Source organism: Lipotes vexillifer, unplaced genomic scaffold (genome assembly GCF_000442215.2).
Source record: "Lipotes vexillifer unplaced genomic scaffold, Lipotes_vexillifer_v1.1 scaffold57, whole genome shotgun sequence".
Taxonomy (NCBI): domain Eukaryota; kingdom Metazoa; phylum Chordata; class Mammalia; order Artiodactyla; family Lipotidae; genus Lipotes; species Lipotes vexillifer.
In genome coordinates this window covers 2395134-2412219 of record NW_006788075.1, presented here as the reverse complement: position 1 = coordinate 2412219, position 17086 = coordinate 2395134, and the positions used below count along the sequence as shown (strand labels likewise).

General features: G+C 36.4%; 1 protein-coding gene across 3 annotated transcripts in view; it reads left to right on the top strand.

The window, feature by feature from the left end:
* The first annotated feature begins 2982 nt into the window (after positions 1-2982).
* The window catches only part of PDE1A (phosphodiesterase 1A), a 101817-nt gene continuing 87713 nt past the window's right edge, over positions 2983-17086 (top strand). For all 3 annotated transcript variants that reach the window (XM_007461236.1, XM_007461234.1, XM_007461235.1), the window contains exons 1-4: positions 2983-3161; positions 8840-8906; positions 11856-11972; positions 12816-12956. In XM_007461236.1, coding sequence (XP_007461298.1) covers positions 3076-3161; positions 8840-8906; positions 11856-11972; positions 12816-12956 — 411 coding nt within the window. In that variant the 5' untranslated portion in view covers positions 2983-3075. The remainder of the gene's footprint in view (positions 3162-8839; positions 8907-11855; positions 11973-12815; positions 12957-17086) is intronic.

Genomic DNA, 17086 nt, shown 5'->3' with positions numbered 1-17086 from the left:
GAATAAAAGTGTTTACTCTTTGAGTAGGGGGGGTCAAGGAAGCCGCAGTGAGGAAATGATGCACACATCTTGAAAAAGAGATTCTAAGCAGAGGGAATGGCAAGTGCAAAGACCCTGAGCAGAAGCAAGCTTGGCATGTTTGAGTATACCAAGGAGGCCAGCATTGCTGAAGCAAAATGAATAAGGTGGAAATTGTTAAAAGATAAAGGTAGAGACATAGTTTGTGGTGAGCTACATAGGGCTGTATGAATTAGGCATTGACATGGTCTGACTTATACTTTAAAGGAGGCTGACACTGGCTGGAAATTCTGACAGCAGTAAATGTTGCAATCTTGAGTCTGAAAGTAGTCTGGAGGCAGGATTCCTTCTTTGGGGGACCTCTGCCTTACCGCTTAAGGCCTTTAATTAATTGGATCAGGCCCACTCACATTATGGAGGGTAGTCTGCTCTACTCAGTCTATTGATTTAAATGTTAATCACATCTAAAATATAGCTTCACGGCAACATCTAGACTGGTGTTTGACCAGACAACTAAGCATCATAACCTAGCCATGTGAACATATAAAATTAACCATCACAGAGGTATTTTTTGCTTTTTCAAGATTTCCTTTTTTAGTTATACAATAGAATATTTCATGCTTTTCTCTTTATGTGCTCTCTTTATTTCTATATTCATTAATTAATCTATATCACTCTTTTTTCCCTGAAACTATATCTTATTTCATTCTCAATAAATGACATCATGCATCATGACTAAGGGATTGCCAGACTACTGGGTACCACATCCCTATATGAACTCTCATTTCCATATGCTGATTTTGTCATATTTGATGATCTGTCGTGGATATTTTATGATTTTAGGACATATAGCCCTAAAGTCATCCAAATCAGATTTGCAAAGGAGCAATTGGCAACCATTACTATGTGTCTGTCATTCTACTTAGCGTAGCTTATAAAACAAGACAGCAGTAGAATTCCTGGAGCATGGTGACATCACAGGATTACAGCACAATGATTCCCATTCCATCTTTCCTGCTCTGTGGTTTTATTTGATCACTGCATAAGGAATAATAGAAATGGCATATTCAATAATAATAGAAATGGCATAAGCCCTGAAATTTTCAAACCATGTAGTGTAGTGGCTTGCTGTAATTGGCTAAGGAATCTAATTTTAAATGGTCAAAAGGAGAAAAAAAATTTTTGCTTTGAATTACGATGTCCATGTGTTAAGTATAAACGAAAACCATCCAAACGTAAGAGCCGAATGAGAATTAAATATGATTTAGGGTAAGTATTAATCAATATTTTTTAATATCTTTATTGGAGTATAATTGCTTTGCAATGCTGCGTTAGTTTCTGCTGTACAACAAACAAAGTGAATCAGCTATACATATTCATATATCCTCATATCCCCTACCTCTTGCTTCTCCCTCCCACCCTCCCTATTCCACCCCTCTAGTTGGACACAAACCACCAAGCTGATCTCCCTGTGCTATGCAACAGCTTCCCACTAGCCTTCCATTATACATTTGGTAGTATATATATGTCAATGCTACTCTCTCACTTCGTCCCAGCTTCAATATTAACTTCCAACTATTTTTTTTTATCTTCATATGTATACATATAATTTTACAACTCCAGCACTTAAGTTGTATATAGTTTTTCATAAGGCATTTCATAAATGCATTCACTTATTTAGTACTATGAAAAATAAATATTGACAAATGACTAACATCGGTATGCTTATAAACAGTAGCATATAGAGGAAGTCATATTATCTTTTGAGTCTCTTTTTGGTAGTTTTTGCTCTCTGGAGATGATGTGTGACTTGTTCTGAAGGCTGTAGCACTCGCTGTCATCTCTGGCTACCTTCCTTCCATCGGCTCATAATCCTTAGGCCTCACTCTGTGCAAAGAAATTTACTAGCTCGAATGGAACCCAAAGGTCAAAGCTAAAGTGCACCAAAAATAGCTCTGAGTTATTAGATTGGTGCGCCAACAAGGAAAAAACCTAGTCAAGCAAAGGGCAGCGCTGACCTGTATTCTTCCTGAAAGCAAAGCTCAATTGCTCTGTAAAGTCCCTTTTGTATTTTGTGGGGAGCCTTTCACACTATCTTGCCAGTTCAGACCTTTAGGAAGTTCTGGATCACTGGAGCTGACCAGCCTTAATGCAGCTATTGTTTCTGGTCAGTCCTGTCCATATCATCTACCTGGAACTTATACTGGAGAGTGGCAGGGCAGTGCTTTCAGCTCCTGGTCACTTCCTCCTCACACAGCTGATTTCCTCAGCCAGCAGTTCTAAGCCCATCAGATCTCCACCCTCAAGACATCATTTGCTTTAACTTTTCCACCTGACACTGGCTAAATCACCTAAAATTAGCTTTCAAAATAATCCACTTGTTTTCATCTTTCTTTTTCAAGTTATTATTTTCCTAAAATTTAGGGATACCCATCAAATAAAATAACACATGTGAATGACTTCTGTAAACTCCAAGGCCTTATTCAAATAGCATGTACTTTCTGAACTGAATATACACAAGCTTATTAAATATAAGACAACTTTTATAGCTTCGACTCCCCTTTTTCTTTCCACTCCAGTTGCTTCCTTTAATAGACCTTTGTTTACGAGCTCTTTTCCCTATCTTATATTAGTTTCATTCATTATTGGAATAATATATTATTATATATTAATAGATTATAAATATATTAATACAATCGATATCTCCAGACTGATATCATTGTACTTAAATGTTTGGGAATACACAAATGTTCAAGTCCATTAGTCTTTGCCCTCAGAAGATGACCAGTTTGAGAAATTCAGAGATTTCAAAATGTTAACCCAATCATTTTTTAAGACAGTTCATATTAAAAGATGATCAGAGAGTGACTTGCTATACTTTAAATCCTATTGCCATGCTTTTTTTGTTATTAGTGTTTCTTCACTTTTTCCTAAAGTTTAACCACTATAAATTTTTGTAGAAGACTGCTGGATACTGATGATGAGCTCAGTGACATTCAGTCGGATTCCGTCCCATCAGAAGTCCGGGACTGGTTGGCTTCTACCTTTACACGGAAAATGGGGATGATGAAAAAGAAATCTGAGGAAAAACCAAGATTTCGGAGCATTGTGCATGCTGTTCAAGCTGGAATTTTTGTGGAAAGGTAAGTGAAGTTGTTGGTATCTCAAGACAAAATTTAAAAGGCAGCAAATATACTTACTATGTCAAAGTTATGAGAGTCCTGTATTTTATTTATTGAGGAAAACTGTAATCATAAGTATAACTGGAATGAACAGATTTAGGACTTTATGATGAATTTACCTATATCAAAAATATCTTTTTTTTTTTCTTGTCCTGGATTTATTATTTTCATTTATTTTTAAATTGACATAAAGACTAAAAGCAAAGACTTTTGAATGACCATTCTCCTCAAATGAACTTTTGTGAATAACTGTTTATAATACATTTATAAACACATTTATATGCTTTACACCTAATAATACATTTATATGCTTTACACCTAATTTTACCCAAATACAATGTAACACCCAATAAAATAAGTTCTATACTACATACCAAAATCAAGCAGGCCTTTTCTTGGTACTAAAAAGAAAAGACCATTCTCTTACCATTGTGGAAGAAAGCTCTCTCATGTCCACTTTCCTTGAAGAGCTTTTCAACCTTTCTGTCACTGAAGCATTTCTGTCACTTGCTGGCCCCTAGAAACACCAGAGTTTCTACAGTGAAATACATGTTAAAATGACCCAATTTAAATTCTTTAGCCTTTAAGAGCACAGCTTATTTTTCTGTCTGGAAACAAGATGTTTCAGAACTAAAACTACAAAAAGACTTGAAATAACATCTTATATCTGACAATGTTGAAAACTACTTCTTAGAAATCCCTTGGATTAAAAAACAATTACATTACATTAAATTTACATTTAAAAGGTTATTTTAACATTTTTGAAACAAATAAAATCGAGGAACAGAGAAATTTTTTATCAATGTATCTAAAATTAAATTTAAGGGAGACCACATCATTTTTTATCTTCAGACATCTCTAGTCATTACCTCTAATGAACTTTATAAACTTTCATTTTCTTCTGCTAACAGAACAATGAGAAGCACTCTTGGGTTTCTAAAAATCTAAATGACAATGCATTGCAAGAAGTATTCGAAGTGATTTAAAGATGTATTGTAACCGTAAGACATGAAGCATCTAGGATCTTGGTTTATGACTCTATTACCCAAAATAACAACCACTCAGTGATTATTCAAATTATTTTGACTATTTCTTTTTTTTTTTTTTTTTTTTTTTTTTTTTTTTTTTTTTGGCCTCTCAGTGTTGTGGCCTCTCCCGTTGCGGAGCACAGGCTCCAGACGCGCAGGCCCAGCAGCCATGGCTCACGGGCCCAGCCGCTCCGCGGCACGTGGGATCCTCCCGGACCGGGGCACGAACCCGCATCCCCTGCATGGGCAGGCGGACTCTCAACCAGTGCGCCACCAGGGAAGCCCTATTTTGACTATTTCTTGACCATATCTAGTTGGCTTTGATAAAAGAACCCTCATAATAAGCATTATGAGCTTATAATCATGATGAGTTAGGTGAGATGACAACCCCCGCCCCCACCCCTAGTGCATAAACTGCTCCCAGCTCTGCCAGGTGGGACCAGAAATCTGAAACACAGAGGTAGAGAGGGCTAGAGAGAAATAATTTTTGTAATTATGTTCCTATTTTTTAAAACAACTTAAGCAAGTGTATGACATTATTGATTTTCCTTAATATCAATTCGAAAACATCTAAATCATAGTTCAGAAAGTCAGTGAGAGAATCAGAGAAAAAAGAGTGCATGTTTGCTTTAATGAAGAAATGTATATTTTGTCTTTTTTGTTTAAGAAAATATTGCAGAACTTGGCAAACTGAAAAGAAATGTAAATTATAAAAGTAAACCAACTAAATTTCCATTCCCATTAAATAGAAAAATCAAGACAAATTCTGTGAAACATTGACATGTTAAACTTTCAGTTTTTTTATATGCTACACAGAAATATCAAAATGTACTTAAGGTAACTAAATTAGCAAGCAGTCTTAAAGAAATTAATGTGCTAAAAACACATGGAAATGAAAATTTTAAATTACTTTTGAATCCCCATTAGTAAGTGTGTAAACAGAGTGAGATATGTTTATCTTGAATTTTCAAAAACAATCATCTTCAGTCTTGAAACTTAGAAAGTCTTTTTGAGTCTTCTCTCAAGCAGCCCCTCCCAAGAATCAATACCTCAGCAAGTCCAGGCAATTTGCTTACCCCGGTGTATCCTGAGCCTACTCACTTTCTCAACTCCACTCCTGCAACCCCAAACTAAGCCTTTGTCACCTGCCATCAGAAATATGACAGTAGCTTTCAACTAGGCTCCCCTATTCCTCACTTGCCCTCTCCAAAGAAGTCATTCTGTAGTGATTTTTTTTTTTTTTTTAATCTAACATATTTATTTATTTTTGCGGTACACGGGCCTCTCATTGTCGTGGCCTCTCCCGTTGCGGAGCACAGGCTCCGGACGCACAGGCTCAGCGGCCATGGCTCACGGGCCCAGCCGCTCCACGGCACGTGGGATCCTCCCAGGCCGGGGCACAAACCCGCGTCCCCTGCATCGGCGGACTCTCAACCACTGCGCCACCAGGGAAGCCCCCTGTAGTGATTTTTAAAATATAAATTTGTTCCTGTCATTCTTAAGCTTAAAACCATCTGATTGTTTTTACCATTTCACTTGATATACCATTACACTTGGTATTAAAGGCAACTTCTGTATCATGGCTTTGCATGACTAGGCCCCCTTACCTTCTAGACTCATCTAATGCTACTCCACCCTTACCTGAATATCTTTACAAGTGTGAATTCAACTCCATGAATATCCCTAAACTCTTGCTTCCCTTGGGACCAGTAATCCTGCTATTCCCTCTATCAGAAATGATTTTCCCCACCCTTCACTCTGGCTAGCCCTTTCTATCTTTCCAGAGGCCTTTCCTGGTTACTCTGTATACTGTTCATCACTTTCTCTATCCCAACCAGTGGTTTACCTCATAGCATTTAGTGCTGTTTTTTTGTGTGTGTTTTTTTTTTGAAGTACGCGGGCCTCTCACTCTTGTGGCCTCTCCCGTTGCGGAGCACAGGCTCCGGACGCGCAGGCTCAGCGGCCATGGCTCATGGGCCCAGCCGCTCTGCGGCATGTGGGATCTTCCCAGACCGGGGCACGAACCCGTGTCCCCTGCATCGGCAGGCGGACTCTCAACCACTGCGCCACCAGGGAAGCCCTAGTGCTGTTTTTAATCATATATTATTTCTTATTTATTGTCCCTCTTTGCCACTGAATTAGCCCCATGAAAGCAGCACTTATATTTTTCTTGTTCTTCACTGAATAGTCTCTTGCTTAGCACTGTGTCTGGCATAAGATATTGGGTTTTTTTAAGGTTTTGAATTATATTTTGTAACTGTAGTAAGAACCTTCCAAAAGTAATCTACTGTATTTCCACCTGGACTTTAACCACCTGTAGGAGAACAGGAAATCCATTATTCTTTTTCAGCAACTTGTAATATAGTGACTGTTTACTGAAGTGTGAGGCTGCTGTATTAAGGTTTCTCCCACATTCATTTGATTCCAGAATGAGTAGTCCTAATTTCCCATCCTAATTTTCTATTTCTAAGTTTTCATCCTAATATGCTATTCCCAATTATAGGGTTAGAAAATGATAATGGGGAAGTTTCTCCTTCTCCATGGATGAGTAATCTTCTTCCTTGTCTTTCTTTACATTCCATATAATGAGAATATACAGGGATATTCATTTCTCAACCTGCTCCGAGTCTAAGAAACATCAAAGTTCTCTCTGAGTCCAAAGAGCCTTGAAGAATGTCAGAATTGGAGCCAATCGTATTGATGAGAACAGTAACACTGATAATAAGGGCTTTCTTGTATCAAGTACTTATAATATTATGCTAGGCCTTTATATCATTTACTCTTCATAAAAAGCATGTAATTTTCCTCATTTTACAGATGACTGACATTAAATAGCTTTCCAGAGGTCACACTAGTGATTGACTAACCTGCGATCCAAAGCATGTGTGCTCTTTGCTCCATCATACTGCCTTTTGTGCCATGAAGTTGCACTGATTTAGTTACTTAATTTTTAAGGTTCCTTATTCCTGACCTTTTTATGTCCTTGCCCATCATCCTTCCATTTCCCCCATGCTTCCATTTTTTAGTAATGATTCAAAAAATAGATAGAAAAGACTATTTGTTTCCTGACAAAAAAAAAAAAAAGGAACTAAATATCATTACTGACAGCAATTATTTTCTGGGTCTTTTGTAGTGTGATTAAATAGTTTCCTTGCCCTGCATTATTAGAATAATTATACCTATCTCAGTGGAGTAATTAACACAGGTATTTTTCTTATAAGAAATCTTCCAATTGAGATAGAGGATAAGGATAAATTTTTATGATAACTGATTGCCACACCTAAAAATTATTTAACGTCATTTAAGATAACCATAAAATGGGAACATGGAAATAAAGTAACAAGGTCTCTGTAATAATAATGGGAAGATACTTTATCAAGGAAGTCTAGTCTCTATGTAAGTAAATACAATATTTTAATTCTGAGCTTCCAAGAAGTGAAGATTAAAAAGGAAAGCATGAAGAATTACTTAGCTTTTATTATCTTGATAAAAATGATAGCTTGTACATAGAAACTGAGTAATATCTTAAGGATTTTTAATATAAGGTACATTGAATCAAAAGGTTAGTATCTCCCATAGTGGTTTTATAAAAGATGCAGAATATTTTCTTATGTTCTTATATTTCTTATATTGACCCCCAATATAAATTAAAGATATAATCATTAAATTATGGTTTTGTCCAGGCATCTTGGGAAGAGAGTTTACTGCAGTATAGTCTAGGAATGCAGCTTGCTTGTGGACTAACAATATAAAAATTAAGGGACATGATTAATAATCAGTTAAATTTTTTCTTCATAGGACTTTGTGGAGGAGCCATGTTTCTTTCAGTCCTGATTAGAAACCTATTGCTATTTCTACCCATTAGGGTATCATGTTGATGCTATTTTTGCATGAATCAATGGAGGAGTTTCTTATATTTGGTTTAAGTCATCTTGGTTGTCCATTGGAAGCTGGAAAACTTCAACAAATTGCTGATTAATAAAAAATATTTTTATTATTGATGCTATTATAAAAATAGAAACACCCAGTTCTTTCTGGATAATCTTTATTAAATAATATTAAATGACAACTTGAACAAACTTAAGCAATTTTTGTCAATATGTTCTCCTCCAATATTTTTAACTTAAAAAAAAGGCTCTGTAAATTCTGATGATAGTGCATATTCCCGCCTATAATTTTTACTTTGTGGAAAAAAAACCTATCAAGGAAACATTTCCATGACAGCTTCCAGACTGAGAATTTTGGAACACAAATAGACATGAAACAAGACTACTGTGCTGTCATGCATGTGGTGGCATGCTAAAAGGTGTTGTTGCTGCCCGTGCAAAGGACAGTCTCTGTTTTTAATAAGATGACGTTTAGGGAAAGTCCTCTTCACATAGACTCTAAAATCACACTGACTTTGTGGTTGTGATGCAAATGTACTATTTGCATCTGTCACATTGTAGATGCTTAATAAGCGGTGACAATAGTTGTCATTGTTGCCACAAAGGGAGACTGTAACATGATACACGGTAAACAAATCAAAGGTAATTTTTTCTTTGTTCTTAAGAAATAGCTGAAAACTTTGAGTAACTGAGTTTTACATATACACTTATTTTTGTTTTTCAGAATGTACAGAAAATCCTATCACATGGTTGGGTTGGCATATCCAGAAGCTGTCATAGTAACATTAAAGGTAAAAAAAATGTTCAATTACTTTAGTTTTACAAATAGGCATTTTTTTCTAATCTCCTTAAAAGGACTAGGAGAAGATGAGAATAGGTCTTTGCTGCAGCTTACATGTTGGAATGTAAAAAATATTTTAACCATTTACAAAATGTCATGTGTTTCAAGTCATGACTCATTGTAGATTTAAAGGAGGATCAATTTACACTAACAAACTATGTCAATACATACATATACACACACACGTGTGTGTGATGTTTTCTTCTTCATGCTTTATTTAGGTGGATCTTGAATTCAATTTTGAGATGGCACCAGCACTTGTCAGAATACACATATTTTGTTACTATATATTATGAAAGAGTTGAATGCTTTATAAATAAAAAGATATTTCAGTCAAATATGGTTAAAGGCAAAACTTATATGGAGTAAAATTGTTTAGAATTTTAGGTCCGAGAAAATATAAAAAGGAAGATAAAATTAAGAAAGGAAACAAAAAAGAAATTCATATCTTTTGTCTCTGGCTTTCCCTGTGGCTGCCCTAGTCTGAGGCCCAATTGCGGTATTATATGTGTTAGAAATAACTAGAGTTGAAAATCTGAAATTGTGAAAGTTTTTGACTTGCTTTTTCCCATTGCATGTGTGTGTGTGTGTGCACGTGCACACTATTCCTAGACTTTATTACTAAAGAGGCATTTTGTAGGCTCATCATTCTACATTCCTTATTTCATTCCATCACTTAATTTGGGTAGGAAATTCAACTTTGTCTCCTCTAACAGTTTTATGGTGGTTTTCCTGTATTAACCACAAATTTAAAGAATACTAGCAACAGAATATACTGGGTTATTTTATTTTTGATTTATTAAACTCCTTTCCTAGTTTAAATCTATATTGCTTTCTTTTGTTCTTTAATTTCCTTTAAAGCATCCCCTTTGCATTTGTTTTTTCTCTGCTGCATATTAGATTTTAATCTTATTCATTTCAAAAGGTAGTTTGTTTTTCTTAGAAGCTTTTTTATATTCATGTTTCTAAAGCAATAATAGAGGCAAGTATATAACTGAAATGTCACATTATCAGATATTAATTACTCCTTGGCTCTTGAGAGATTTTGATTTCCTCATTATTTCCTGAACTGTGGGCAAGAAAATTACTTATTTTTATTTATTTTTCTTAGAAACCAGTTAACAGAGTATTCTGGTATGAGAGAATGTAAACATTTTTCTAAAATGTAGTGCAGGGAAAACATGAACTAACAGGTTGAAGAGAATTATCACTAAATTAAGAATGTTTTAGTAATTCTAATTTCCTCAGATACCTCCATGTCTTGTTTGTTCTCAATCTGACAAAGTAAAAGCCAAGCATCTGCTGTAGTTTACAGATGTAAATCACCATTGTTGATTAAAAAAATCCCCCAAAATGGAGAGCTAAGCTTTTACTCAGTGGGAAACCCCTAGTGGGAGCTGTAAATAGCAGCCTGTAACATTCTGAACTAATTCTGTGTTAGCTTTGGAATTTGGTGAGATTTGTTGGTCTCCTTTGAGCTTTATTGATGGTAAATGCCTTCTAACAGAACTTTGAGAGATTTTTAAATTTACAAACTGATCAAGCAAGTATTTCAGGATCAAATTAGGGCCAAACGCAAGGAATTTAACAAAGGTACCCAAGGAAACCAAAAAATATTTCACTGGTGTTTTGAAATGATTAAAAACACCTTTAATGTTATTGTTACTATTTGTGGAAAGAAATAATTTTAAGAGATGGTTTGGATACTTTTTATCAGATTTTCAGTTTAGTTTCAGCATGTTACAGCATGTATTGTTGGCCTCTGTGAAATGTGTTAAATGAATGAAGTTCTAAACAGGGCCTGCTCAAATTCAAAATTAATGTATAGTTTTAAGGTTGTCCACTTACTGTTCAATACTAAACCTGTTGTGTGTATGCAAACACTAGACCTTCTTTACTAATAATTTATGATAATCATTAGAACTGATTCTGCTGTATTTCTGTAGATTTTTAAGTTTCAGTGATTTATTTACTGTTGCAACTCAAACTTTACCTTAATGTACTGATGTACTTAATACCTCCTTAATGTACTGATACCACTTGCTACAATTCCATTTTGTGGACCCCTCTGCAAGTTTTTGTCCTGGAATTACCTGAATCAAAGTCGTGAGGTGGCTGGAGTAGTTGGATATACCTGCTCATTGCCCTCTTTTCCCACAGTTAGGGGGGACTTTCCTAGGGTATCTATTTCCCTATAGGCCTGGCCACTTCCCCGGGGAATTGCCTGAAATGCCAAAATTACTAACCTCCCCCTCAATCAAGAGACCCACTTCCTTTATCTTACAGTCTGGCCCTGGAAGAAAGTAAAAATGAATCAGCCAAGGTTAGAGTGAGTAATAAGGTAGTAGTACTCTACCGAGAGAGAGAGCTCTGTCTCTCTAGGGCATCTTCATCTTAAAAAAAAAAGATATAAAATATCAAATCTTTAAACCAAATTAGTAACTTTTAAACAGTAGAATTTCAAGCAACGTAGCAGGTGGGTGGGTGGGTGGGAAAGATAAATTGGGGCTATCTTCCCTCTTTCTCTCAATTACATCACCCACATAACCTTCAATTCCACCTTGAAATGAGGCCCACTCTGGGAAAATAATTTATGGCATGCATTTGGAGAGAGACTAAAAATATGGGCAGTGTTATAGAGTTATCAGGTTTACTACATCATATTGGATAACCTTGGGATTAAGGGGAAAATCTTAAGCATTATTGACCTCACTTTTGTGGATCCATAGATACTAAGTGTCCCTGTCACATCAGGCACTGGTAAAAATGAAGTTTGATGTGCTGAATTGAAATCTGACCTGCTGGATGTACAATGCCTGAGCTTTCCAAGAATTTTTTCATAGAAAGAAACAGAATCATATGATATTGCCAACTAAAATATTTACTTTTTTTCCTACAGGATGTTGATAAATGGTCTTTTGATGTATTTGCCTTGAATGAAGCAAGTGGAGAACATAGTCTGAAGTTTATGATTTATGAACTATTTACCAGATATGATCTTATCAACCGTTTCAAGGTCAGAAACATGGAACAAAAGTAAAATGCTCTTAGAATGAGTTATCTGAAAAAGAATGAAAATGCAGAACCTTGGGTCATTAATCAATTCATTTAAAAATGTTTCTGGGTTGTCAGATCACAGAACTAAGGAGACGAGTTCACCACTTGATATAGCCATTCTCTACAAATCACTGACATTTCTGTATATCCACTGGGATATCATAAAGCCATGATAGACTCATTCCAATGAGATACAAACATCCCCCTGAATTATTCACAGAACACTCATGTAAAGATTGGAATCTATGTCTTAAAGAAATATGATTTTCCTAAAATGCAGAATGAACCATTATTGGCAGCTTTTCTTAAATTGAAATGAAAGGGTTTCTAATTAACTTCACTTAGAGCCATCTCAGCAACAGATTTGATTCAGATTTCTGAGCCTGTATCTATGGAATTGTGTTATTTTTAGAGTTAGAATTTACTGAGAGGTCATTTATTTTAACCCCCCTGAATTACCAATAGAAAAACTAGACTTCACCAGTTGTAATTGGAAAATTTTACCCCCTTAAGAACTAGCCTTCTTATCTGACTCTGGAAGATACAAAATTTAAAGATTGCTGCATGGGTAAGACTGTTATTTCATCTATCTTAATTAAACACTTGGGGGTTATAATCCTTCTCAGCATTGAAAACTGACAGGTTAATGAAGTGTTTTTTCAGAACAATCCACATTTAACTTTAAGAAACTACTGCCCACATCTGACTCACTAATGTATCCCATCCCAAACATCTTTGTGCTCATGTTGATTTAGTGCCACTCTTTTGGTCAAAATATAATCATAATTGTTACTTTCTGCAGATTCCTGTTTCTTGCCTAATTGCCTTTGCAGAAGCTTTAGAAGTTGGTTACAGCAAGTACAAAAATCCGTATCACAATTTGATTCATGCAGCTGATGTCACTCAAACTGTGCATTACATAATGCTTCATACAGGTATCATGGTAAGAAAGTCTTTGTAACTGAAGTTTGTTAGTTTGCAACATCAAATTCCATTCCCTTCTCACTGTCTCTTTAATACTCAAAAAAGTATTATAAGTAATAATCTTCTGGATTTTTGAGGGTTAATGAGTTTTTTATAATATTCATTTTTCAAAAAATATTTTAACTCAGTGAAAAAATATCTCCAGAAGCAAATGAAAATAGACAGCAAAATTTTCAAAATTTGGACTATGTAACATTTTTTATTTGTAAGTTCCTTTTCCCATAGGTATCAACCCCCAGAAAAGTGACCTAGAGAAAAAGTCTTTGGAATAAAAGTTAGTTGTAGTGCTCTTCCCTCCTTTCATCACCCAAGCTGAGCTCAGTAGCTTTTTCTCTTTTACATGTTTGCATTGCTAATTACAATCAAATCCTAATAGGGATTTTTGGAAATTATTCATTTGGATTTTTCCGAATTCTTCTTCCTTCTCTTTGTATTTGTTCAGCAGTGCAAATCCTGGGACAAAAATGAGTAGATGTTGGGAAGTCTGGGACTGCCTAGAATTTCTATAGTGTCTTAGAGCATAGGATTACTTCCAAGGGATAAAAAGGGACGGGAAGTCCTTCCTTCTGAACGTTCCAAACTGGGATGGGTTCAAAAGGGTATGAGCCATGTGAGATCCCCAGAATCTGAGTACATTTTTGATTCCTCATGTATCAACCTAGGCTGAAGCAGTACCATAAAATGCATATAAGTAGAATGGTCCACCAAACCCCATAATTTACATTGCCTACCTGTTTAGATTTCAAAAGTCACATTCTTTTTTTTCTTTTTTTTAAATTTTATTTATTTATTTATTTTTGGCTGTGTTGGGTCTTTGTTTCTGTGCAAGGGCTTTCTCTAGTTGTGGCGAGCGGGGGCCACTCTTCATTGCGGTGCGCGGGCCTCTCACTGTCGCAGCCTCTCTTGTTGCGGAGCACAGGCTCCAGACGCGCAGGCTCAGCAGTTGTGGCTCACGGGCCTAGCTGCTCCGTGGCATGTGGGATCTTCCCAGACCAGGGCTTGAACCCGTGTGCCCTGCATTGGCAGGCGGATTCTCAACCGCTGCGCCACCAGGGAAGCCCAAAAGTCACATTCTTTTTATTGGTAAGTCTCATTGGCATTCAGATCTGTGTAACTAGTACTCCTCCATATCTCATCATTCTGCCCCAGAGACTGTGTTCCTTACCTGGTCCCACACAAAGCCCTTAGGGCCACAGTATAGAGTCCTGAAGATCTTGAAAACTTGTAGCAGGTACATGATTCTCCAAGTTTATTGTATACAGATGATAATTGTATACATTTTCCCCCAGAATCCAGTGTGTGGTTTACTACACATAAGATCCCTTTGCTGTGATTCATCTAAAGGTGTCTCATGTGATGAATGAAGAAATTCTCTATTTTACTTCTCCATCTTTTTTGCCTCCAAAATGTTGCAGATCCATCAATGCCTTGGGCTCAGATTCCACTCCTGCCCCGTGTTCCAATTATCTGTTTTCTCCAAAACAAACTACTCTAAACTCAGTGGCTTAAAACAATAATTTATCAGTTTCTCATGGGTGTCTGTAGTTAGAAGGGTCCCAACTAGAAGGTTCTCATTTGGGGTCTCTTGTGTGATTGTGACCAGCTAGCAACTATGGTCAAAGACATCTGAGGACATCACTGGGCAAGACATCCACAGTGGTTCACTCACATGGCTGGCAGTTGATAATAGCTAATAGCTGGGAGCTCAGCTGGGCTTTTAATGAAGAATTTTCTTTGAATATCACTACCAATTCAATAGAAATATGCATTATATTGGCAGGATCACTAAGTAATTATAACCTGCTTTGGAGTTAATGCCTACTATGGGGAGGTAAAAATCTCAAAAACCTTCACTGATGCATGACTCTCTTGTGGCCTTCTAGAAGGCTGAATTATATGTGATGTTAACCTTATACCTTTGTTTTCTCTTTTTAAGATGTAAATGTGGTTATCACCCAGTTAAGATATAAATGTGCCCATCGAGCCAAATCAAATGCAGTCATGGCTGAACTTGGTCCTTGGTTGAAGTTTACTCACCATTCATTCCAAGAGTCTGATTTGACATTTAAAGGGAGGGAGTAGAACTTAGCAATAATAAGTAGAAACTGAAACTTTCAAAGATATAGCTTCGAAATATTGTAAGATTTTTTAAAGTAGTGTATGTAACTTTCTGTCTGTTTCTCTTTCTAGCATGTGTGCGTGTGCACACACACATACACACAAATTATTTTAAAGCTCTGTTGGTTTAATAAGTCTTCATTGTCAGAGCTGTTTCTTGAACTCTGTGTTTTCATTTGGTTTGATATACATGGCAATTAGTGTGAAAAACAAAGTGCCTCCTGACAGCTGCAAATGCTGTTAACGCTTGAAAAAGTTGCTTTAACATCTTCCTGGTTAGATTTGCTTTTCCTTTCTAAGGCCTTGGGATTCAATCTGATTGTGAGGTGGTTTTCATTTCAAGTGTTTGGCATTTCCTCTTCCCTGAATTCTGTGGCTTTGAAAAGTTAACTGAAAAGTGTTAGTCTGAAACAGAAACTGTACTAATTCAGTTTCCTCAGAACAAAATGGAGTGGAAAAGTAATGCCTACTTTGGTATTAAAAAAATCTCTGCTTTAATTATGAAGTACAACCAGAAGATATATGCCATTTCAGGCTGGTAGGAAACCAGATTTTTGTTTTGAAATACATTTTTGCTTAAGTACCACAAGTGTAAAGGGAACCAAATAAAAGACTCCTAGTTCAGCTTCAGAACCTCAGTTCTGAAGGTGACATTGAACAGATGAGGGATGCTATATTGGTGAGTAAATAGAGAAATGCAAATCTACAATGTGCATTTACCCTCAGACTTGCAAGGAAGACTTGTTCCAGGATCTAACAAGCCATTCCAACTTCTATGGAAGACTGGGGAAATCTGCAGCCTGGCATGACTCTTAGAAAGTTAAAGTTGTTAGTAAAGATCACATAGTCACTTTTTGAGATATATTAACTTCACTCTACTTTAGCAGGTTTGGTTTAGAAACATTTCTAAATTTATTCATCCTTTACCAAAAAAAGTGTCGGTGGACTCTTCACTTATCCCTTAGTTTGGCAATTACAAAAATAGTCGGGTGGGAGACTGTCAGTGTTGTCCAGGATTGGGAAAATACATTTAAACTAATGAGAAATTTTATGGTTGATGATGAAAGGAAAGGCAAAATGAATTTTCAGTTTATTGACTATTTTGTCAAAACTATGTTGCATTGCCAGCTTGAGAGTTTTTTGCAAGTTATTTTAATAAGCTTTTCTTTAGATTTAAAAAATGGTAGTAGGAGAGTATTAGTTTTCATACATATGAATGTGTTGGTTCTTTGAAACAAAAAACAAAGCATTACAGAAATATTCATTTAACTGAAACCCCTAAGCTTTGATATGGAGAAGACAGGGTCACTTACTTTAGTGTTTTAGTCATCTCCTGCTGTTTCAAGATGGTCTTATCAGCATGACATTTATGGAGCACTCCAGTAGCAGCCCAGCACTGTCAGATGACTAGTGCAGCCTGTCACCTGCAAATTGCTCACAGGACCATTGCCTGAAAGGGATTGGGATGAAGCCATTGTCCTTCAGTTTGTTAATGTCATATTGGGACACTCTCAGGCCTGGGAGTAGGCAGTGCAGAGAGGATGCCAGGACACCCTCTGTCTCCCTCTCTCTCCTTTTGTCACTTAATTAATTTGTAACCACGTGTAGTGCCACGGTGATAGGAGTGTGTGGTAGCTTGATCCATTTGCTAAAGAGCAAATGCTTCACCGAATGCTGCCAAGCCACTTCCAAATGTCTCTTTGAATATGAAATCATCTGAGGGCCTTGGCAAGGGAACACTTGTATTTGAGGGCTCCTGGCACTGTGTTCCCTCTAATACTGAGAGTAGAAGAAAAAGAGATAACTTGAAAACTATTCCTTTGGAACTTGTAGTCCACCGACTACACCCAGAAATAGACCCTCACACTCTGAAATTACTTAATTTTTCTCCAATCTACAGAAATTCGCCACTATGTCTCCGTTCTGCAAACTACATGGAAATTCTGTTCTTGTAAATGGCTTCCAATACAA